At 41.2% G+C, this 25,579-nt stretch overlaps 1 protein-coding gene and 1 pseudogene across 3 annotated transcripts in view; both read right to left on the bottom strand.

Moving 5' to 3' along the window:
• Positions 1 to 6,869: 6,869 nt before the first annotated feature.
• MOGAT1 (monoacylglycerol O-acyltransferase 1) overlaps positions 6,870 to 25,579 on the bottom strand; it is a 28,564-nt gene continuing 9,854 nt past the window's right edge. The window contains exons 1-6 of one of the 3 annotated variants that reach the window (XM_027120221.1): positions 22,782 to 22,821; positions 18,148 to 18,326; positions 17,593 to 17,797; positions 15,207 to 15,381; positions 14,451 to 14,650; positions 6,870 to 7,118 (exon numbers count right to left, since the gene is read on the bottom strand). In XM_027120221.1, coding sequence (XP_026976022.1) covers positions 6,964 to 7,118; positions 14,451 to 14,650; positions 15,207 to 15,381; positions 17,593 to 17,797; positions 18,148 to 18,326; positions 22,782 to 22,806 — 939 coding nt within the window. In that variant the 5' untranslated portion in view covers positions 22,807 to 22,821 and the 3' untranslated portion in view covers positions 6,870 to 6,963. Of the gene's footprint in view, positions 7,119 to 9,072; positions 9,188 to 14,450; positions 14,651 to 15,206; positions 15,382 to 17,592; positions 17,798 to 18,147; positions 18,327 to 22,781; positions 22,822 to 25,579 lie in introns of those variants that run through there. The other 2 variants (XM_027120229.1, XM_027120213.1) reach the window with 2 other exon arrangements.
• On the bottom strand, positions 21,691 to 22,220 carry LOC113627547 (oligosaccharyltransferase complex subunit OSTC pseudogene; annotated as a pseudogene).

Raw genomic sequence — 25,579 nt, forward strand, 5'->3', positions numbered from 1 at the left:
TTTTCCATCTCACAATGGGTCCCCAGAGTTGTTCTCAGCGCTGAGAATGGCTGCCATGCCCACTGGGTTTGGGGAGTGGCCTGGAAACGTAGACGTTTTAGAACAGAACCACGTCTAGGTGGACCTATAAGGAATCTTCACAATCACGTCCCACCTTCTCATTTGATAGGTAAACAATACAAGGTCACTTACCCAGAGTCACGCAGCCAGTTACTGAAAGAGATGGCACACACCCCAGGGCTCCTGAGCCCTACACCCAAAGCATTGGCCCTGGCCAGAGGCCCTGGCATCATGTCTGAGCTCCACCACCCGCCATCAGGGTTGCTTTCACTAGAGCTCTTAGCTGCTCTGAGCCCCAGTTTCCTATGGGATAAAAATAGTACCAATCCATAGGGCTATTTTAAGAGCTAAATGCCATAACTCAAAGTACTCAGCCCTGAATCTGGCACATTGTAGGTGGTCAATAAATGTTGATGGTTATCTTTACATGATAATATTTACTTAGTCTTCAGCTATAGTATTAATAAAATACTGGGGAAAATGAAAGTCAAACAGTATTTTACACCATAATAAAACGGCGTGTTCTTTATCCAATAAAATACTTTAAAAGAGTACTGAAAACACCTATTTTGAAAAGAAACAGCAGAAACACCAACAGGTCTCAAAAATCAAGGTATAAACTTTATCATTCAAAGCGCTGGCATCAAAGGGAGGCCATTTCATTTTTGACACATTAAACAAAAGAATTTTTAAACTTTTTCCTTTATTTCGCCAAGTGTCTGATTGACTTGAGTTTAGAAAACGTCCTTATTGAGACATAATTCACATACCATAAAATTCACCCATTTAAAGTGCAGAGTTTAGGGGTTTTTAGAATATTCACAGAGTTGGGCAACCATCACCACAATCTAATTTTAGAACACTTTCATCATCCAAAAAGAAACGCAGTGCCCACTAGAAGTGATTCACTTGATTGAGAACCTGTACATTTTTTGACCGGCTTTTTAATATTTCTGGATCTGAGAGGTTTCACACTTACTCCAACCACATGAGACCACAGCAATTTCCTGCCTTGTTTCCTCTCACTGCCCTCTGCTCATGCTTCACCCTGCACACCTGCACTTTTTCGTTAGCCCTGCCCCTGCTTTCTGTCTTGACTTTTATCCCATCACGTGAATTTAAAGGACTGACTCTTCAGTATGAGAATTTGCAATGCTCACCTTTTCACTGCATTTCCCTTGCTTGTATTCATCCCCAAGTCCAAGTGAAACACCACACCCACACAATTGTAACTTGAGCAGAAAACCCATTTATTGGTGAAAACTTTACAAACCGAGAGCTTTTAAAAAGCACACAGCCACACACCCAATAATGAAAATATAAAAATTCACCATCTCCTATAAAGAGTTTAACAAGTAATAAACTGTTATGCCCTAGTTTTGAATGATATAAAGGAGGAAGCCTCATAGATAAATTTCTCTGATTTTTACTTAGAGATTTAAATTATTTCTTAAAAACACCATGATGAAAGGTCACTGTGAAGAAATTTCAGTAGCAATCTGTGTTTTATAAATAACAAGAAAGGGAGACAATCGTTTGAACTCACTACATGTCTTGGAGGAACACAATCAAATGAGGATGGTACAGGAAAAGGAAAAGTCATCACATAAATCTGCATCTCCAACTAGATGTCATCACAAAGACAGAAAAAAGGCCAGGGAGAGACCACAGAGATAGAGCCAGAAGGAACCTCGGAGGTCATTCACTCCTAACTCTATTTACACAGGAAGCCACCGAGCCCACCTCACACAGCCAATTAGTGGAAGGCCAGAGGCTAAAGGACGATTTGAACATAGAAGCCTGGAGAGCAGAAAAGAATGGGATAGTTACTTTCTCTGGTTGTCTCAACATGACTGCATCCCCATAAAAGAGGGATTGAAATCCAACCAGCAAGACCTTAAGCTCCAAGTTGGTTTGGAAATGGAATAGGAGAGAATCACGCCAATTCCCAATGCCTTCGGGAATACAAGGAAGGTCGGATTTATCTTTATTCTCAAGAAAGCCTAAGATAATTCATAACCAGAATCTAAGAGCTATTAAAAAAAAAAAAAAAAAAGCAGCTGTGACAAGCCAGCTGGAGGAAGCTGAAGCCAAAATGGACTGGGGCTTGGAGCAGACTGTGAGGTGACAGAAACTCTGCTTGCTCCCCTGTCTGAGGTTCTGTCACCCGCCCTGGGCCTGAGGCAGCTTGCCCCATCCTGCTGCTCTAATATATAAGGCTCCAGTGGCTAAGCCTGTTGTTGGAAACTTGGGCTTTGCCCAGGACACATCACCAAAATAGCTCTTGCAAAAAGGAAAAGTCAACAATGCAGTGTACTGATCTCAAGAAAGGAAAATGTTCTTAATACCAATAAGACAGAGCTTGCTGCAGAGTTGTTAAATTCCTTGCCTTAAGTATATTTTTAATCATACTCTACTTCTTTGACACTTTTGCTTTATAGGAGGATTCCTGGGTTTACTAATCTTCAGTCACAGAATAGCAGTACCTCCTGTTCAATTTGGAACATGGGGTCAGTTCCAATGCGTATTAAACCTCACTGGGGTTCAGCTGCTTCATCTGCAGAAGGAATATCTGACAGACTATGAAGTCCCTTCTAGCTCTAAAACTGGGCCTCCACGGCACTGACCATCAACCTTCCTGGTTGATGCCTCAAGCATTCACGGAGAGACGGCAGAAGTCTGCTCTCTTTGGGCCAGGATCGAAACACACGCAAGGCACCGTTTCTGCCACCGAGGAACTCATCACCCCACGGGTTAACTATGGATTGAGATCAAATTTCTTCTTCTCATAGAAGATTATTAAGGCACTAAGCTGATGGTGTTTGGGAAGGAGTAATTCAAATAACTAAAATATTGGGTTGGCCAAAAAGTTCGTTCGGGTTTTCGTAACATTGAAATCTGGAACAAACTTTTTGGTCAACCCAATACGAGGCATTAGAGAAATCCCTCTGTTTTAAATATAAAGAACTGCTTCTGTGTTTACCATCCTAGAGAAACAGGAGCAACGACTTGGTTATTTCGACACTGCCTTGTTTTTCTCCTTTAAAAAGATATACACATTCTACTAGAAGGAACTCTCCCAGCCCCACAAAGAGACATTTGATCACCTAGCTTAGAAAAAAAATATATATATATATATGAGAACTAGCAAACTTGGGCTATTGGAGAAAACCAACCAACTGACAGATCCCATCCACATTTTCTCCTGTTTCAGAGGAAAAGAAGACAAAGATAACGCACCACAAACATGTTTTCAGATTTATCACCAATTTGGCAGTCTGCACCAGTGAGGTAGTTTGGAAGAGACGCAAAGTTACAGAAGTGAGGGCACTGAATCTAGATTCCACCTCCTGTGCTTCCCTTGACAGAAATATACCTTCTACTGGAAGTAGGGATTTTACTTTTAACCCTACACAAATAATAAAGGCTCACTCATCACCCCTGACTTATACAGACTTTGACTGTTTTCACAGTCCTGGTGAAGGGTTTGCATAAATCACGCAGCATCCCTTGCCCCGGTTCCCCTTGAGACAGAGCAAAACTGGTTGGCTTTCATAAGCACCAAAGCTGCAAACCTCATTGTGAACGTCACAGACCTAGCTGGGTAGGGACAATTTCAATACTTCTAGCTGCAAGACAAAGGAAATGACTCAGCCTGCACCTGGTGTGCAAAGGAAACAGGAGAAAGAGATGTCCAAATCAAATAGCATAAATGCACATTTTCTTAAGGCAATCTGCCCAGTTTCTCTTCCGGTGTTCTGGGGTTATTTCTGTTGTTGTTGTTGTTCTTGTTATTTTGTTTTGCTGTTTAAATTTTACATGCAATTATATATTAGATGAGAAGCTTTAAAGTTGAGGAGATCTCCATCCAACCATACTAGTGAATACAATACATGGCTCACGTTTGTGTTGTAGCAAAAATTCCTATAAAAATATTCATCTGCGGGCTTCCCTGGTGGCGCAGTGGTTAAGAATCCGCCTGCCAATGCAGGGGACACGGGTTCGAGCCCTGGCCTGGGAAGATCCCACATGTCGCGGAGCAACTAACCCCAGGAGCCACAACTACTGAGCCCACGCGCCTAGAGCCCGTGCTCCGCAACAAGAGAAGCCACTGCAATGAGAAGCCCACGCAGCAACAAGGACCCAACACAGCCAAAAATAAATAAATAAATTTATTTATTTTAAAAATACATATATATTCATTTGCAGTCTGTAGGACTGTATGGAACTTACAACTATGCTTTGAGTTTATGAAAGGACTTCTGGCTTTGCTGGATTAAGACCTCTGGAGATCAACTCCCTAATACGTACCTGAAAATAAGATTTTATGTATGCCAAAATTAAAGTTGCCGATGTCTAGATTTTTTAAATGGCATAATTCTAAATAAATTCATCAGAGCAGAACTTTTCCCAGTTTTCAGGGCCTCTGCTTTCCACACATGGGCTTTAACTGCTTCCTAGACAATCCAGTGGAGGTTGGTGGTCATCTTGGCCCCCTCACTACTGAGTGTGAGATTAAAATTCATACCTTGTGAGATCTCAAAAGACTGTGTCATGAGATTTTCATAAACTTCTCCAAAGGAATGAAGTTCATGGATTTTATAATACTTAAAGGCCTTTAGTTGTTGTGGTTACTTGGGCCTCACAGCTCTGTCAGAAAGACTTACCCCTGACCAGCTAGGGCATAGTTTTATGTAAATGGCGCTCCTTTTACATTTGTTTGGTATTGAATAATACCAAAAAGGATTTATCATCAAATTATCCACATCTATTAAAATAGGATGTGTCCTGGGAATTCCCTGGAGGTCCAGCGGTTAGGACTTGGCATTTTCACTGCCAGAGGCCAGGTTCAACCCCTGGTCGGGGAGCTAAGATCCCGCAAGCCACAAGGAGAGGCCAGAAAAAAAAAAAAAAGAGAGAGAGAGAGAATAAAATAGGATGTGCCCTGTTCCCTGCTTTGACGAAAGAACTGATCTAATTTTAAGGCCTTGGGTCAGTGGCCTCCTGGACTGCTCAACCATATGAAGCCAAAGGGATGCTGGCCTACAAGTCTTCTATAGAACAATTGAGAAGGTTCCCTTTTTCGTGTGTGAAATGCCTTTCTACTCACGGCATTACCCAGCATGACTGTGTTTTGCTGTTGCTACACCCAATCCAGGCTCTAGCCCAGGGCCTGATGTTTTAAAAATTAGGGGGTTTAACACATATTAACAGTAAGTTAGAACAACTCAGTAAAGTTGCCCCCAAATACTGAGAGTGGAGGAGGTATAGAAAGACATGTGGCAGTGGAGATCACTTGGAAACTGGATATTCTTCTTACTTACTGGATAATTACTTAATTCTTAGTGACTAATTCTCAGAAACCCTCCTCAACTTGCTCTTTACAAACCAGTCTGCGATACTGTCAATTACTGGCACGGGACAATCACACATAAATTACCTCCTTCGGAAAGTACGTCTTTTCTGAGAATAGGTTTCATACTATGGTACAGCTTAAAAAAATTCTTCACCTATGGCAAGGTTTGTGTGTCCACCTAGAAATACGCCCATTCAACAAGTACTTATTTCATGCCTACTACGTATTGTGAGCTGACCCAGGCACTAAGGAGACATCCATGAACAGGAAGGACAAGGATCCCGCCCTCCCGGACCTGACATTCTGGTTTAGGGAGAATCATATAACCGGAGTCAACTGGTCCCATCTCTCCAGAGGGCGCTGCCTCTCAGAGCTCATCTTACTCGAAGAGGCCATATTGGAAGACAATTAAAACCCCTCCTTTTACTGTGAAAACCTTTTGGAATTTCAGTGCCTTAAAACCCGTCCAAAGCATGTCTTCCAAAAGACCTCCCTACCGGTAGCAAATGAACATATTTCTAAGCAAATGGCAACAATGAATATTTCTAAGCATAATTAGAAAAGAGAAGACATGCTGTCATCCACATGCGTTTCCATATGGTAGATTCATCCTGTTTCCAAAATGGCATTAAAATTCTGCAATATTGTATAAAAATGAGTTGGTTGATATGACCTAAAGGATCAAATTATCTAAGTCTTAAAAGTAACATTATTCACTAATAAATGGTCTGTTCAAGCAGAAAAAAAAATGGTGTCCTCCAGTTCTACATGGCAAGTTATTTTACACACTGTCTCGTAAATGTTCCAGCTGTGCTGAACAACAGCTGTCATATTCAGTGAAAACGCCACATTAAGTTATTGTAATATTTAGTAAAGGGGTCTAATTATTTTTTTTGAAGCTGTCATTTTTTTTAAGCACATGAATAATTTGGGGGGTTTTTTTGGCTGCGTTGGGTCTTCATTGCTGCGCACAGGCCTTCTCTAGTTGTGGCGAGCAGGGGCTACTCTTTGCTGTGGTGCGTGGGCTTCTCATTGCAGTGGCTTCTCTTGTTGCGGAGCATGGGCTCTAGGCACGCAAGCTTTAGTAGTTGTGGCTCACGGGCTCAGTAGTTGTGGCTCGTGGGCTCTAGAGCACAGGCTCAGTAGTTGTGGCGCACAGGTTTAGTTGCTCTGTGGCATCTGGGATCTTCCCAGGCCAGGGCTGGAACTCGAGTCCCCTGCATTGGCAGGTGGATCCCTAACCACTGCGCCACCAGGGAAGTCCGGCAAGTGAATAATTCTAAACCTTTTCTTAACCTGTAAAATAATTTTGACCTTCCCAAATGAGGAAGACGATTAAAAGGCTGATAATCATCTCCAACCTTACCCTACAGTCACCCACTGGATTTTTAGTTACCATAGATAAACATCAACATCTGTCACCATACATAATACTTCTCAGTTGCAAATCTGATTCCTTCATCAAAGAAAAAATTTAATTTATTTAAAATATTTGTTCTTTCAACGGGATATTCTCTCGCCCTCTTGCATGCCTTCGAGGAGGAGGGTTATCTAAAAATGAGAGTTTCATTTTCTGGAATACCATACTTCCCTTTGTGCTCCTCAAATAATTTCCTTAGCTCGTCCATATAGGTCTGATGCAACTCCTCAATCTGCTCTGGGGTTGGGTGCAGGGTCTGACGAACAGGGATTGGGCGGCCAACTGCAAAAACAGAGAATACATCATACATAAGAAATCAAAACCACTCCACCACAAACTACCACCTCTAATGGACAGCCCTAGAAAGATCTCCCAATCAGAATCTGTCAGGCCTGTCAGCTCCCATCCCTTTTTCCTTTTACTGGCTGCCTGCCGTAGTCACACCATCTCTTTTGGTAGCAAATAAAGAGCTTTCCTTCTCAGCAGACGCTGGATTGTCAGGACGCTTGTGGTTTTGACTTTGAGTCAAATGAACTACTGTGCTGGCTGCAGCTGGGAGATAAGAGGACATTGCTGTGTGTGCACGTCAGCAGCTCGCTCCTCTGGTACAGCTGACAGCCAGACCACAGTGCTCTATTATCACTGCCTGGGAAATCTTAGCTCATGAGGCAGCAGCCCTCTATTCTGGCTCTGTTTAATGTCATCCTAAAAAAATGAAAAGAATATATATCTTCACTGCTAAGTATCTGTACCAGAAAACATACATAATCACAAGGATTCCACTGTCTGTAATGGTGGAAAACAAAACCAACCAAAAGTATTAATAGAAAAACACATTAAATAAACCACAGACCATTCATTCAGTGGAATCCTAGGCAGCAATTCTTTTAAAAACTAAATGATATTTTTGTAACTGTGTATGGTGACTTATTGTGGTGATCATTTTACAATATATACAAATATCAAATCAACACTTGAAGCTAACTGTTATATGCAATTATATCTCAATTTAAAAAATGAGATGTCTAAAATGTTGTAGGTGGGGAAAAGTTGTAAAATAACATAGTATGATCCTATTTATTAAAAATGTCTCTATCTAGGTGCATTATAAGCTTTTAGTGCACTAAGCAAATCTACACTGATAGCCCTTACCTGGAGGGAGGGAGGTAGAGCTGGGGGAATTTACATTTTATCTGTATTGTATGAATTTTCTACAATGAGAAGGCATTGGTGTTATCTGTATAATTAAAAATGAACTAATTAATTTTTTAAAACCTAGCAATTTCTACATGTATTTTAAGGCATTTATATAATAAATAACTTTTATCTCACTTGTGTCAGATTTTGAGAGACTAGATATACGTGGCCCCACCTCCTGCTGCCCTCAGTCCTCTCTGCTACTCATTGCGACCTCTGCTGGCCTGATGCTGCTACCGACGCCAAGAGTTGAAAAGGTACAGGATGTTCAATGAACGGCAAACTGCTTACTGCATTTGATTAGCTTGGGCATGAGGTCAAATGGGGCTGTAGGTAACAGAATGGCACTCGCAGGGCCTCCTTTGCCCACCCGGAGTCTCCCCATGCTACCTCCAAGGTTCGATCCATGTTAGTAACAAAAGGTGATTAGTTAAGAAGGTACCAGAGAAAGAAGGAAGTGATAAATAACAGTAGAAGGAAGTGTGACAATAGTATGGGAGGTAAGGGAGCACAGAGAAGGGAATGTATACACACAAACACACACACATATGTTATATTATATATTAAAAAGATATCTATCTATATCTATCTATATTTATATACAATGTTACACATAATCTATATATCCTATGTATAGATATATAATCTCCTATCACAACATTAGTATTCTCAACTTGCTACGTTTTTAACCATATATAGCCTCAAGAAGCTCCTACACAGTTTTCCTTGAAAGCTTGGATGTCAAACATACATAGTAGACATCAGTCCTTTGTAATTTAACATAACTATCTCGCTGTCAGTGTGGTTGACTTTTTTTTGTTGTTGCCACACAGCTTGCAGGATCTCAGTTCCCCGACCAGGGATTGAACCCAGGCCCAAGGCAGTGAAAGCAATGAGTTCTAACCACAGAATGGCCAGGGAACTCTCATGTCATTTGTGGTTGAGATACAGACTAGGAGAGGCTGAAATGATGGGGTGGAATTGGGGGTTGGTGTTGCACAGGAAGCACCAGGCTAGACCAGATCCAGTGCTAGCTCACCAGCAGGTACACGGGGCTAGTAAGTAACTTCTTCTCTGGCCTTAATTTTCACATGTATGGAATAAAAGAGTAGGCAACCTTGAAGCTTCCATCCAGCTCTGATCTTTGTTGTTGTCTGAGGAAAGAAACTGAGAAATTTACGTGCTCATTGAGAAATCTACCTGCAAATCTACTAGCAAATTTGTGGTGTTACAGAAATAGCTTCTGTTTTCTTAGTGAAATTATCCCAAGGAGAGAGGTTAAGTGCAACTATTCTGGGTGGGAAGGGGGATTTATAAAGAGATACAGTGGTCTAAGAAGATGAAGAGTGCTGTTCCCAGCTTACTTCAATTAGGGCTTGTGAATTCTGAATTATTGAGTCTTATTTCCTGAGATATCCTACAGTTAATTCCAATCCTGTTCTTTTCCTATTAATAGTTTTATTATATTTCAGATAGCTCTTCCAGAGAGCTCAAACACGCTCCTCTAAATTGAATTTAGCATCATTAGATTTTTCCCTTTAAACTGTGAGACAAACACAGTCATACTTGTCTTTCTCTTATTTACCCACAAAGAAACTGAGATGCTGAAAGTTTCTAAACTATACATACACATACACAAAAACAAACAACAACCAAAGGAAATGAAGATTTAAACCCAGCACTTCTGCCTCTCATTACTAAACTAACCCAAAATTGGATTAGAGAGTAAGAACCTTTCTCAATTACTTTTTAGGGATACAGACAGAGGTAACAAAACAAAAACTTGCAAGTCTGAGAAGGGTCCCCGGAGCCCTAGAAGACCAGAGTTCCGTCTCTCCACAAAAAGGAGATTTTTACTATCAAGGAGAAGAAAGCTATTTTCCACATAAGACTGGGTTAGTTGCAGGCTGCTGCCTGACTCCCTTTTTATAACACAAAGGAAAAACCAGCTGCATTAGGTTGCTCTGGAGGTAGAACTCCTTGCCCTGGAAAAATCAGCTAACATCTACTTGTGGCAGAGTCAGGAATCTTAGCTCTTGTTTATGTTTCGGTGCTTTTTATAGCTGGCATGCTCCTTTGTTCCCTTTTCAATTCCATCCAGCAATTCAGGATTAGTTATGTCTTTATTGCCTTACACAGCAGGCTTGCTCTAACTCCTGTGATGCTGTGCTGTATTTACCTAGATGGAGAATAAGCAGCTTCACGAGCTATTGTATTTGCAGCTGGAGAAGAGCTTGGAGATGGGAGTATTTTCTTCTCATTGAGGCAAAGAGTAGGTATTCCACAATAAGGAGTCTTTTTTCTATTTCTCTGTAATTGTGAACATTCTGCAGTTTTCTCTCTCTAATGGTCTCACATAGGAATTGCTCTTTCTTTAGATGCTATATAGCCATACACAAGAGAGAGACCAGGCAGAGAGCTGGGCAGAGTGAGATTTGGGAAGAGTCAAAACCTGGGTTCAAGTAAACCTCTGGCTTATGATGGAGTCTCAGAAGACGCCCAATGTAAGTATGTGTGTATATAAGTGTGTATACATATGCACACACACACATTCATGAACATTTACTGAGCACTTAATACATTGTACTGGGCACCATACTAATTCCTTTATTATTACCTCCTTTAATCCCTACTTTACAATTAAAATTTAAATTAGGTTCCCCTTCCTTCCTTTCTATTTCAGAAAATCCATTAGCCTGCTTTTTTTCCCATTAGGATAGAATAACGACTTGAAACAAAATGGACTACTTTTGTCCTCAAGTGGTTCCAAACCAGTTTTATTTAAATAAGGTACATTTCCTTCCCTAACCTTTTTATCAAAAAAAAAAATTCAAACCTATAGAAAAAAAATAACACAATGAGCACTTGCATGCTCTTCCTCTAGACTCACCAGTTTTAAACATTTTGTGCACACACACACAATATGTATATACACATGTATTATTATTTTTATTTTTGTAGAACCATTTGAGAGTAAGTTGTAGACATCATTGATTCGATCATGCTATCTGCCTTAAAACTGCTCACGCTATAAAGACGAAGTTGAAAACCTATTCCAGCTTAAAGTAGGCTAAAGAAAGTGAAAATTAAATGCAATGTATGATCCTGCTATGGGAAAAAAAACTGCCCCCCACCAAAACACATAGCTAAAAAGAATGTTATTGTGGTAACTGATGAAATTTGGGTATGGCATGTACACTAGTTAATAGCATTTAATCGATGTTCAATTTCCTGAATTGTACTGACATTATAAAAGAGAATAATCTTGTTCTTAAGAGATAGACATAAAAGTAATTAGGAACAAATGGTCACGTTGTTTGCACTTAAACAGTTCAGCAATACCAACAGTAAAAGGTGTATTTATGATACCATTAGAGAGAGAGAAAAACCATAGCAAAAATGTTAACCGGTGAGTCTAGGAGAAAGGCACACAGGAGTTCGTTTTACTACTCGTGAGACTTTTCTGAACATTTGAAATTTTTCAACATGACATTTTAAAACTTAAATCCAACACATACTAGGACACATGAAATTTCCTCCTTTAAACAGCAAGTTTCCCTTGTATTTTACTTTCTTACCCAAACAACTTTCTGTCATACCACCTGTACTGGCTCTACAACTTGAACTTAATAGTAAATTCATCTTAAAAAATTTTAATATGTACTTGTTCTATTTCTGAAAACTTAAGAATTATAATCAGACAGGCCTAACTAAAGACTAGACTTTAAGAACAGTGTGTAAAGGGTCACAGTTCCTTGCAAGAATGTTGCTTTTGTTTGTTTGTTTCTGCATCACAGACCTCCAGGAGGGCAGGGATTTTGCCTTATTTGTTCTCTGCTATATTCTCAGTGCCCACAGGGTAGGCGCTCAAGACACATTTGTGAATCAACGAATTAGTCTTTAGTTAGTTCCTTGCAACATTCTTGCAAGGAACTGGACCCTGTACACACGGTTCTTAAAGTCTAACCTCATTTCCTTTTTCTCTCCCAGTTGTCATGATGGATGTGACATTGAAATCAGTTTCTCTCCATTATTATGTAATAAAATATAATCTATGTGAACACTTTATTGTACTTGGATAAACTGATAATAACCCGGAGAAAATATATAAATGACATACTATTTGTGACACATAAAGAAAATATATGGTAGCTTCTTTATAAATTATGTCCATTGAGAATGACCCTCAGGAAAGAGGAAAGAAGGTCTTGATGGAAGATGCAGAGAAACCTGATGGTTTAGCAAAGTCTGGGGTAAGAAATATGCAGAGACTGATGATGGCATCTTAGAATTAGCCAGAGCACATTTTTAAAGGGATTTTAACTAACAGGACATTAACAGACAAAAACCATTACAGTCCTAGCGAATCTTAGTGAATCTTGCTCACGCTACAATGAATGCTCTGGGGACTTCCCTGGTGGCACAGTGGTTAAGAATCCGCCTGCCAATGCAGGGGACACGGGTTCGAGCCCTGGTCCGGGAAGATCCCACATGCCGCGGAGCAACTAAGCCCGTGCACCACAACTACTGAAGCCCGTGCTCTAGAGCCCACGCTCTGCAACATGAGAAGCCACCGCAGTGAGAAGCCCGCACACTGCAATGAAGAGGGGCCCCCACTCGCCTAAACTAGAGAAAGCCCGGGCACAGCAACAAAGACCCAACGCAGCCAAAAATAAATAAATAAATAAAATAAATCTATTTTTAAAAAATGAATGCTCTGGTTGAAGTTGCTGATGAAGTGGGGTCTGAGAGACATGGGGGAAAACTATTTACAGGATGGAGAATCAGAGCATCTCTGGACACCTGGGAGTGAGAGGATTATAGATGTAGTAATGACTTAGGGTGAATTCAACTAATATTTAGTGAGTTCTTGTGATGCAAGGTGGAGTTAACAAACTCTTAATTAAGTAGAAGGGGGAGCAGAAGGACCCCAAAACAACTTGCCACTCTGGACGCTGCCTGAATTCTGCTTGGGGTGTGTCAGGGAGTCAGCAGAGAAACAGCTCTGGGTTTGAAGTGCACTGATTTAAAACAGAAATGAGCATAGCAGCTTAGATCATGGTTTCAATATCATATTGTGTTTTATTCTCTGGCGCTTGTGAATGATACATAACTTTTGCTTTTGTTTATGGAACTGTACATAACTTAGCCCTAACTTGGGTTTCTCCAAGTAAATAAAAGTCTTTAAATACACATTGTCTGAGGGTCTGGTTCACACAAACCAGGCTGCTCTCAGCCATCTGGCTCCCACCTGATCACCATAAGAGCATGCAGCTGAGTCTTTATGCAACATGCATATCCTTAGCTTGGTTTTTAAAAGGCTTCACATAATAGCAGGATTCTGAGGATGCTAGAGACTAGAATTGGTGTTTCTGATGTAATCGTTCGGGGGGTAAGTGGAAGGATGCACTGAAGCAATTTTCTTTTGTTCTGAGTCTTTAAGAGATGCATGCTTGCGCTTCCCTGGTGGCGCAGTGGTTGAGAGTCCACCTGCCGATGCAGGGCACGCGGGTTCGTGCCCCGGTCCGGGAGGAGGCTGGGCCCGTGAGCCGTGGCCGCTGAGCCTGCGCGTCCGGAGCCTGTGCTCCGCAACGGGAGAGGCCACAACAGCGAGAGGCCCGCGTACCGCAAAAAAAAAAAAAAAAAGAGATGTATGCTTGACAGGCATTAAGTAAAAACCAGAGCTATAAACACAGAAGGACCTAGAGATGATCATACTAAGTGAGGTGAGCCTGACAGAGACAGACAAATACCATACTATATCGCTTATATGTGGAATCTAAAAAAAAAAAAAGATACAAATGAACTTATTTACAAAACAGAAATAGACCACAGACTTACGGTTACCAAAGGGCAAAGGACGGGGGGGAGGGATAAATGAGGTGTTTGGGGTTAATGTCGTCGTCATCATCCTCCCCCATTTTAATCCTCCCACACGTGCCATTTTTAAAGATAAAATCAGTCTATATTAGGATACATGTATCTAGTTGGGGAAAAAATGCTTTTGCCGTATGAACTGATGCCTATGTGAACTGAACATGATGAAGACATCTATTACACAGAAATGTCCACATATTAATAGACTCTGATGTAACATGTTCAAAGAACTGCTATGTTGTAATCTGCTAGTACAGAGAAATAGATTCATCCTAGAGTATTAGAAATTCTATTTCTAAAATTGAATTCTATTTGTAGTTCAACAGCAATATTTTTAAAATAATTGATTCCCATTCAAATGGAAAACATAGTCATTTCGTAAATAAAAGGCAGACTGTAACTGAAGCTCAAATAACACCTATAGGATTATTATTTTAGGAAGGTCTTACTCAAAGCTATCTCAGTAACAATAAACATAGCTCAGAGCAAGGTAATCCTTTTTACTCAGTTTAACAAGCCTCGAGTCTTTGATGTACATACCAACAGTGTGGATGGGCTTCCTATAGGGCATTAGGCCAAAATTGTATTGAAAAACTCCTCTGGCGTGGAACAGTGGCAAAGCAAATCCCATGATCTTCTGTAGTTTCTCCTGCACAGCTCGAAGCCATGAGCCTTCAGGGTTGCTAACTTGTTTAAACAGTTCATTTTCACCAAAAGAAAAAACTGGCACCAAATAAGCACTGCAAATAACAAGGAGGAAGAATAAGCATTTTCAATGAAAAGGATTTAAATATTTCATTTAGCCCAGCTGACTTTTACAACAGAGTCCTAACAATCCTTTAACGTTCCCAAGCCTCCCTATAGCGCTAAGTTCATGTTCCACACATTGAAACTGACTTATACCTGACGTCCTTTGGGGAGGTACCTCAGCAGCCTTAGTGGTTTGTGGAATTTTATTCTATAGAAAATCAAGGTTCCAGGAAGCTTCTTTGTCATCTGTGGTTTTGGCCATGGTTCATTTGTTCATTTGGCTGGGAATTTATACTGTGCCTATAAAATTTTGTGTTTTTTGGTTTTCCTCTTACAGACAAGTTGAATTGCTGGATGCCATGACATTGAGTTACCTTAGTGGGAAGGTTGTATTTCATTCCCCATAAACATCCACACCTGCTTTCATTGGGAAGCCGATTAGGAGCTCCGTCTTTAAGGGCCAGAAAAATTACTTCACTTCTTTGTGTTCATTTAATAATGTGTTAACTACCCTGACCCAGTTGCCTGAAATGAAAAGCCACTTACCCATGGGTCAAAGCAATTTTCACAAATCCCTTCCGCTGGCGGATGAACAGAGTGAACTTTCCAGGATGGGCATCCAGTGATTCCTCTGCACCCCCAAGCACAATGACTGAGATGTTTCCACCTCCTTCCTTGCTCAGCACGTGAGACACGCTTCTCCTGGAAACTGAGACTGGCCCTTAGTGAATAAAACAAAAGGTGTTAACTAACTGCCCTTTTACACTCTTATCATAATAGTCTACGGCACCAGCAAATACTTCACAGAATTTCCTAGACTGCTTACATTTGGAGAAGTTTGCAGGTTTATAACTTTTTCATAGCTGACTCTTTGGTAATAGATTCCATTAATAAGATCTAACATTCTGGCAGAGGACAGGGTTAGGTCTTTAAAATGTCACTTGCTTATTACTAGGTCTATCACTTGTTCAGGTAGGTTGTGTACTGCTCATTTCTACAGATTCCATTCATATTGCATTATAAGTAAAAGGTGCCCCCTGGAGTTGTTCAGTGCACAACCCTGCACAGCTGTATGCGGTAATCTTGATCGTTATCCTGGCAGATCCTTGCTCAGAACCAAACAGCATAACCTCCAAGAGGTTGGCCTGGATCTTTTGAACACACAATGGTCTGTTTTCAGGTATTCTTTATGGATTCTTATTTCTCAGACATGGATGTATAATGTAAACGGGTTCAAAAATTCAGACATCTGACAAATAACCTACATCAATTGCTAAATCTGTGCGTGATTCCCAAATGTCTAGTTTGACTTTGGTAAACTGTTTATTTAAGACGAAAGTTACATAATTGTTCAGCCTTTATATCAGCCTTTCCCATGTAAACATAACTTTAAAGACTCCTTTTCAAATTTTAAATGGACTACCTACTCTTGGAGGAAAACACTATGAACTCTTGGAGGAAAACAATAACAATGAAAACACAAACAACTTGTGACCCATATTTCAGAGACAACCACTTTTTAATGTCTTATTGTTTCCTTCCATTCTTGATTTTATCCGTTTTCTTTTTTTTAGTCATAAAAGAATGTGGGGCTTCCCTGGTGGCGCAGTGGTTAAGAATCCGCCTGCCAATGCAGGGAACACGGGTTCGAGCCCTGGTCCAGGAAGATCCCACATGCCATGGAGCAACTAAGCCTGTGTGCCACAACTACTGAGCCTGTGCTTTAGAGCCCAAGCGCCACAACTACTGAGCCTGTGTGCCACAACTACTGAAGCCCGCGCACCTAGAGCCCGTGCTCCGTACTAGAGAAGCCACCGCAATGAGAAGCCCGCGCACCGCAACGAAGAGTAGCCCGCGCTCGCCGCAGCTATAGGAAGCCCGTGCACAGCAACGAAGACCCAATGCAGCCAAAAATAAATAAATATTTTATTAAATAAATAAATAAAGGTCAGAGCCTTGAGAATGGGCTATCCTGTATGTCAAAAAAAAAAAAAAAAAGAATGTGTTAGTTTTATCAGGACACGGCCCTTCGTCTCTTGAAGGAAATTACATGCTCATTTTACTGTGGGTTCCTATTACTGGGGGAGAATAAAATTAGGACAGGATTCTGAATGATCAGCGACTCTCTGAAGAGAAGAGGCAGAGGCAGGTAGGTGAGAGGGTAGAGAACCTGAGCCCAAATAGGTGTGAGCTTTCACTGAGTTCAAAGCCACGGCCATTCTGCTCTGCGTGCAGAGCTGGAGGCATTGCTTCCACTGGAAAGAGGGCCTCATGGATTTCCAGACACCTGGCAGTCCTCACTTGCCTCTGGATACTTCTCAGTTTCCTCCTGAGGCTTCCCTTCTTCAGGCCATGCTTAAATGCTGCTATTTCTCAGGGCTGTTAGGGACTAAATGTTTACGTTCCTCCAAAATTCATATGTTGAAACCTAACCCCCAATAGGATGGTATTAGGAGGTGGGGCCTTTGGGAGGTAATTAGGTCATGAGAGTGGAGCCCCCAGGAACAGGGTGAATGTTCTTATAGGAAAAGGGACAGAGCTAGCATGTTCTCTCTTTCTACCATGTGAAGATACAATGAGAAGATGGCCATCTGCAAGCCAGCAAGTGGGCCATCACCAGACACCAGATCTTCCCAGCCTTCAGACTGTGAGAAATAAATTTCTATTGTTCAAGCTACCCAGTCTATGGTATTCTCTCATAGCAGCTGAACTAAGACAGGCTCCTTTTCTGTCCCTGTTGTCTTTAACCTTATCTCTACATGTGGCACATGGATTCAAACCCCACTTATCTTATGTGTGCTGAGTTCTCCCAAATCCATCTCCTTAGAGTTTTACTCTAAGAAATTGTAAACCCAGCTGGTTTGGGAGGGGACATTCTATGTGGTCCTGCCCACCCAGAACCCTAGAGAAACAGTGATCTGCCTTCACTTACCACTACTCATCAGATATTCTCGGAAGAGCGGACACCGGAACCAAAATGGAAGCACGTGAAGATACGCAGTGAGGCCAGGAAACAGCTCCTTGAAGTTTGAATAATTTGTACAAAAGTTTCCAAAGGCTCCAGCAACAAGCACTCCATGGGGGTGAAACCCAAATATGTAGTTGTGACTTGGATTCAAATCCCAAGTTTTGATGAGCTACAGTGCATTTATATGGACAGAAAAAAATAAAATGTTCCCTGATTAGTTTCCAATAAGAAACAGAAGGACTCAGAATTAGTTCTGTGTTCAAGAGGAAATGAAGAACACGACTCATTTTCGTTTCCTGGGGTAGAGCTGTTTCCAAATTTTTAAACTGTTTCCTGAACCCAGAGCCCCTCATACACAGCTTTCTAACTTTTGTCAATTTAGGTTAGACTCCATTTAGTAACTTGGGCTGAATTGCAGGCTCTCTCCCTCTAAAAAGGGAAATCTTGAAAAATATGTGATAACACATTTGAATTTTTTTCCCAGCTTAAAACCATACCATATAAAACAATTCTACTCACATGAATTGGAAAATAGTCCTTAAAGTACCTCCAAATGGTCCAGCTTCTGACCCAGTCAGATCTCCTGCCTCCTTGCTCTGGGGTTTGCCAGTCAAAGTAAAGCCATGTCAAATAAGGGATGTAGAGGAACCAGTAGTTGTATATGATCAGGAACACAATGACTCCAAGGCACACCTGTGCTGTAAGAAAGGGGAAGACCTCAGGAATCAGGGTCAGTTAGCATCTCCTCACTGTACTGTACAATCATTGGCCCAAGGTAGGGGGGATCTAATATATACAAAGTGTGTTCAACTGAACCTTGGTTCAAGTGAGGTGATGTAACAAGACAGCAATGGTACAGTATGACCTAACATTTCTTGGACGTTCAGCATATACCAAGTACCGTATTGTGGATTCCACCAAAATATTTTAAAATTTAATCCTCATATAGCCACAGCATCAATGAAGCAGCCCTAGCACTCCTAACATTCTTTTTATAAGAGGGAAGATAGCAGCTTAGGGAGGTTAAGTGAATTGCCCAAACTACACGGGGAAGTGGCTGACCTGTCTAAATTCAAGGTCCATTCTCAAAGCCCATGGCCCTATACCATCTCCCCGACGTGATACATGGAGGAACTGTCGCTGACAGGAGGAATGCAGAGGAATTCCTACAAGTGTTCACCTTGATTGAGCAGCTATTACGCGTGTGCCCATGAAGAGGGCACATTCCAATGACAAACTTCATTTCCCGGAAGTCTATTGCCAGAGATAGATATGGCACAGGAGGGACTCTACGCCTTAGCTCACCTACCACTTCTCTTGACATTTCATAACAACAGAGCAATCCTAATTGTTTGTGCACCTAATGCTGTAGCTTCAAATAGATGAAGCAGGAATTGATAAAACTTGACCTGGGCAGTAGGGACAAGAATATTTGCCTTAAAGTAATACATTAAGCTAAGCTAGACATTTTCTTTTTATGTCTGTGCTATGGTTATACTAAAAAATATTTATGAGAAGAAAAATATATCAATGGGGAGGAGCACAAAGACTTAAAGCCTGCGGCTTCCCCGGTGGCACAGTGGTTGAGAGTCCGCCTGCCGATGCAGGGGACACGGGTTCGTGCCCCGGTCTGGGAAGATCCCACATGCCGCGGAGCGGCTGGGCCCGTGAGCCATGGCTGCTGAGCCTGTGCGTCCGGAGCCTGTGCTCCGCAACGGGAGAGACCACAACAGTGAGAGGCCTGCGTACCGCAAAAAAAAAAAAGACTTAAAGCCTGGCACAGAGTAGGTGCTCAACAAATGCCAGCTATTACTGTTGGTTTAAGGAGTGCCATTACCGCTTTCTTCTTTATTATGTGCTACAGTCTCTAATCTAGAACTAACTTTGGTCTCCCAAGCTCCTATCCATTCTCAACTTTATTAAAAAGAGCTTTGTCCCCAAACAATCCATCATGGTATCTGACATGAGCACCTTTGATCTATTATTGTTTTATAGTTATAGATGTAGGTATAGATTTGGGGCTTTTTTGGCAAAAACAGAACACATGTTTATATTTCTAGAAATATATAAATCAATAAATTTCCCAGTACAGATTTAACCCACATACTGAATTGAACCCATCAGAGGACTGACTTGCTCTCTCCAGGGTGGGTTAAAGGTTAAAAGTGTGTGAAAGTTTAAGGAAGCATGTGCCCTCCACCGTTCAGTGGGGTGTCTTCTTGCATTCTGGAAGTTTCCACGAGTCTAGAAGTGAGACCAAAAGAGTGTCCTCTGCCCTCATTCCTACCAAGATCACTCTATTTTGATTTACCTGCTTCCCTCTACCCAGGTCTGTGCGCTGACAATGTACCCCTGTTAATTAATTTTATTGTATTAAAATGTGCAAAACATTTACAAGAAACATAAATAGGTCTCATTATTCTCTACCCCAAGCTGGATCAGGTGAGCTATGATGGAGCAAGGGAGGGAGGGCATAGGTACTGAGTAGTAACTGTCTCGCATGGGCAACCTTATTTACTCCTCCTTGGAACCCTCAAGGTACAGAGTTCTGTCCCCATTTTGCAGTTGTGGAAACTGAGGCTCAGGGAGTTTGAGTGTCTAAAGGACTTGAACCTGGATCTGCCTAATCCTTAAACCCAGGCACTTTTTTTTTTTTTTTTTTAGAAAACCAAACTATCCCCAGCTAATGGTCATAACACCATAAACATGTGTTTATTACAAGTACATAAGCAGGTTCATAAGCACCACTCTCCAAGGACTGTTGGGGGAATGAACAGAGAGATGTTACACTGCCTGGCACAGAGCAAGCGCTTGACAAATGGGAGCCATTTTTATAACAACTGTGTTTACTAGGATACATTTGGAGAATGCAAAAAGTAGAAGCAGACAAGGTAACTCATATTCCTGTCACCCAACAAAAACTACTGTTAAATTTTCCCGTCTTTTTTTTTTTCTCCGTCAAACAGGTTATGTTTTTTTAACACAGTTGATCACACATATTTTTTATTCTGTATTTGATCACTTACGATTATCTCATCTTAGCTGCTTGGTATTATAAATTTGGCATTAAAACCTCTCCATAAGTGTTATTTTTAATGACTGTGCAACATTCCACTGGTTGTCAGTACTAATTCAAATTCTTTTGTTTTTGAATATTTGGGCTTCTAACAACTTTTCTCTAATAACATAATCTTGCATAAAGATTCTATTTCATATCATAAACAGCACCAAAATAGTTTTTTAATCCCTTGATCCTAAATTGGATAGAAAGCAGAAAACACTATAAAAACTAGGTGACTAGATCACCTCTATTTTCTATTTTTATCCCACTAAGCAATCCAAGGTAACACGATTCTCCTAAACTGGAGGTCAAACAGAAGAGAAAGTTAAAAAGATTTACTCCAAAACATTGTGCAGCTCTCAAAACTAATGTTGATACTTCAAAAAAAATTGTTTAGATTCACAAAGCAAGTTGCACTGAAGGCCAAAATTTCAACTGCCTTTTTTTTTTATTAGAAAAATTATTTCTTTCTTCTCCTTTCACACATCTTATTGTTCAGGAAACAGTCTTACATACATATCTGAAATGATGTACTGTCACACACTCTGTTTAAAAGCAAAGCACCACAGGTAAAGCTGATCGGCTGTCCAGAGTTCTCAGCTTATGGGATCTCACTTCCTGATTTTACATTAATTTCTGAAGGTCAGAAATGTCATCTCCAAAAAATGTCAAGGGGTTTGTAAAAAATAATCATTTTATTCAATATTATAGTTGTAGAAATGAAGTATATTTTCTTTAAGAAATAAAATTTAAAAAAAGAAGAAAATGCCACTTAACATCGTTGGTGTGTCAGTACAGGCCAGCAGGAAAAAATGCTTGTCTCTTTGATACCAAGAACGCATTCTAGTCCAAGCTATAATATATAATATATATAATACGCTTCCTATGTTTTCACTAGATGTTTCTTTTCTGCTGCTTTTCATCCTTTTCCATATTTCATATCAGAGGACTGATACAGCCTTGAAAACTTCATTAACAGGAGCAAATTCAGTATCCACCGATTTCTTCTCAAAAGGCACTCTAACCCATCAGATAGCCCGGCAGTTTCATTCTCATGAATACTCTAGCCATGAAAAAACTCAATAGGACACAGACGAATCCAATGAATAGAAGGAGAAATCTATTGAGCTTGGGAATGTTTGGTGCACTGGATCGGTCCAGGATTATGAAACCTAAACCTCCCATTGTAAACAAGAAGCTGGATGGGAGTCCTTCCATAATATCTTGTCCATTGACTCTGTAGGCCAAGAAAGCTACTGGTCTCTGATGCCCATGTTCATCAGTCATGGAGCCGACACTTGGAGGTTCGACAGTAACATCATAAATGATTCCTCCGGCGATGAGGAAGTAAGACACCACCACCAGAGCATACATCGTCATGGCCGACGGCATGTGCACCCAGGGCGGCTTCTTCAGTTTCAGGTTGGGACATTCGAGCACTAAGAACGGGACGCGGTACAAACTCTCCATGTTGGTGGCGGCAGGGGCAGCTGTCGGCCGCCAGCCCCACGCACCACCCAGGAACAGCTCTCCTTTTTTTTTTTTTTCCTTTGGCTGCATCACAGCATGTGGGAATCTTAGTTCCCCGACTGGGGATGGAACCGTGCCCCCTGCGGTGGAAGCGCAGAGTCCTCGCCACTGGACCGCCAGGGAATTCCCCTAAATTTCAGCTTCCTTGACTTGGGTACATTCTGGATAAGAAACCACAAGTCAGCCCCCAATCACTTATACTCTATTTTTACTTAACTGCCATAGATTCTACTTTCTCTACATCACTGAGGAAGCTGCCTCCCGCTATTTTTTTTTTTTGAGGTGAAATTCACATAACATAAATTAACCATTTTAAAAAAAACAATCCAGTTGCATTTAGTACATTGACATTGTTGTGCAACTCCCACTTTTATCTAGGTCCTAAACACTTGGATCATTCTGAAATAAAGCTCTGTACCCATTAAACAGTTACTCCCTGTTTCCCTTTCCCCTGTCCCTGGCAAGCACCAATCTGCATTCTTTTTTGATGGATTTACCTATTCTAGATATTTCATATAAATGCCATGATCCAATATGTAACCTTTTGTAGGCTTTCACTTACCATCAAGTTTTTGAGATTCAGCCATGCTGTAACATGTATCAGTACTTCATGCCTTTTTATGGCTGAACAATATTCGCATGTATGGATAGATCACAACTTGTTTATCCATTTGTTTATCTGTTGATGCACATGTGGGTTGTCTCCACCTTTTGGCTACTGTGAATAGTGCAGCAATGCCCCTCTCCTTTAACAGCACTGAAAGTCAGAAAGGCTCAGCTAAAGTTTATGCATCGTCACTAAGTTTACCATCATCAGTAAAGGGACAAAGTGACATTTGCCTCTTCTTATGATCAAATGGGAAATAGACCCCATCACCTTTGTGACCTTGTTGCCAAAAATGTCTAACCTGACTCTAATCATGAGAACATATTTGGGCAAGCCCAGACTAGGGGACATCCTACAAGATAATTAGCTGGGGCTGTTTTAAAAATATCAGTGTCATAAAAGATGAAAAAACAAATAAAAAGTATAGAACAGGTCTAGTTTTAAAGGAAAATTTGAAGACAATTAGGGAAATTTGAATATGAGCCATGTATTAAATAAGATTATTGTTTCAATGATACATTTCTTGGGTGTGATAATGGAATTGCAATTGTGTACAAAATCCTTGTTTTCAGGAAACACATTCTACAGTATTGAGGAATGAAGTGCAATGATTTTTACAACTTAATTTCTTACTTTCAAATGGTTCAAAAGCAACAGTAACAGGGCTTCCCTGGTGGCACAGTGGTTGAGAGTCCGCCTGCCGATGCAGGGAACACGGGTTCGTGCCCCGGTCCGGGAAGATCCCACATGCCGCGGAGCGGCTGGGCCCGTGAGCCGTGGCCGCTGAGCCTGCGCGTCCGGAGCCTGTGCTCCGCAACGGGAGAGGCCACAACAGTGAGAGGCCCGCGTACCGCAAAAAAAAAAAAAAAAAAGCAACAGTAACAACAAACTGTGTGTGTGTCTACAGAAACAGAGAAAACAAACACTGAAAAATCCTAAGAGTTGGTGACTCGAGGTAAAAAGAATGTATACTGAGCTATTCTTTAAATACTTCTAAATTTCCAAAATTAAAAGACGGGGGAGGGGGCTTCCCTGGTGGCCCAGTGGTTAAGAATCCCCCTGCCAATGCAGGGGACATGGGTACGATCCCTGGTCCGGGAAGATCCCACATGCCGTGGAGCAACTAAGCCCGTTCACCGCAACTACTAAGCCCACGTGCCACAACTACTGAGCCTGCGCTGTAGAGCCCGCGTGCCACAACTACTGAAGCCTACGCGCCTAGAGCCCATGCTCCACAACAAGAGAAGCCACCGCAATGAGAAGCCCGTGCACTGTAACGAAGAGTAGCCCCCGCTCGCTGCAACTAGAGAAAGCCCATGCGCAGGAACGAAGACCCAATGCAGCCAAAAAATAAATTAAATATATTTTAAAAAATAAAATAAAGAAAAAAAAGATGGGTAAATGTATGAATTATACATGTAATTGATAATAACGCATAATAAGTGAAGCACTGCTATTTGACTGGGAACAAGTTGGCACCTCACAGAGAGCCCTACGTCTGCAGCAAAGTCTTCATCTCCAATCTCATACATACAGAGGGAACGATCGATCCAATGACCCACTTTTAGCTTCAAAGCTGCCTTCAGGTATCCCTAGCTTTATAGAAAGAAGTGTTCCAGCAAAATCAGGGATATACATTTCCTTTTTTCATGAACTAAAGACTTTTGGCAAGGAGTGGTGGCCAGGTCGACAGCTTTTGGGTGGTGGAAAGTCCTTCAGTGCTTACGTGGACTTTTCCTACCTCTGCTGCCTCCATCCGTTCTGGCTTCAAGGGATTCAACCTGGATACTTAAAATACAGGAGAATACAAATGAAAATGTAGTGTAGTGTTTGACCCATGGCAAATGCTCCATAGATGATAGCAGAATTTGAAAAGTAAATGAATCCTAACAACACGCTTTGCCTTTGGCATTTCTTCAATCAAGACCTGATGTATATAAGTTGAAAATTTCTTTTAAGTTCTAGGTTTTAGTTTCCCTTCTTTATCAGTTTTTTTAAAATTTAATAAAGTATTATTTATAATACGGAAAAATAATTGGTTAGTGAAACTTAAATAAAATAACACACAGAAAGCCATCAGAACAATGATGGTGCAGGAATTCCCTGGCAGTCCAGTGGCTGGGACTCCACGCTTTCACTGCCGAGGGCTCAAGTTCGATCCCGCCAGCCACGCAGTGTGGCCAAATAAATAAATAAAAGGAGAACACTTAAAAATAAAAACAAAAACAATGATGGTATGATGGTGGAAGCAGCTCTTCTGCTCCTTTCCTGTTTGCCCATTTCTGTTCCCCTCTAACCTTACAAGAACCTAATTATAGGAATGAGATCACTAAGCAATTGAAACTAACTCCTGACTTTTGCTCTCCTGAATGCATACCATGCTTTGCCCAACCTGCTGATTGTTTTCCTAGATAAAAAGAAGTAAAAATGAAGAATTAAGCAGTAAAAAATGACTAGCTCTCTACCCCCAACAGCCCCCCTAAGCAATCCTGCAGACAGATCACACAGGCAAGATAACATCTGAAGAGAGTCAGCCCATCTGCACTCAATGGAGAAGGATGCAGAACCCAACCTCCTGCCTTGACGATTCACTGAGATTCTTCCTCCCTCCCCCATTTTTCCTTTTAAAGACTATCATGGCTGAGCAGAATCTTCAGAGCTGGTCTCTGGACATGAGTCCACCTTCTCCCCAGATTGCCGGCTTTTCTGATAAAAACACCTTTCCTTTCTACTGACACTTGCCTCTTGAATTA

Source organism: Aethalodelphis obliquidens, unplaced genomic scaffold, assembly GCF_003676395.1.
Source record: "Aethalodelphis obliquidens isolate GAN/ISIS:26980383/991018 unplaced genomic scaffold, ASM367639v1 scaffold2, whole genome shotgun sequence".
Taxonomy (NCBI): Eukaryota; Metazoa; Chordata; class Mammalia; order Artiodactyla; family Delphinidae; genus Aethalodelphis; species Aethalodelphis obliquidens.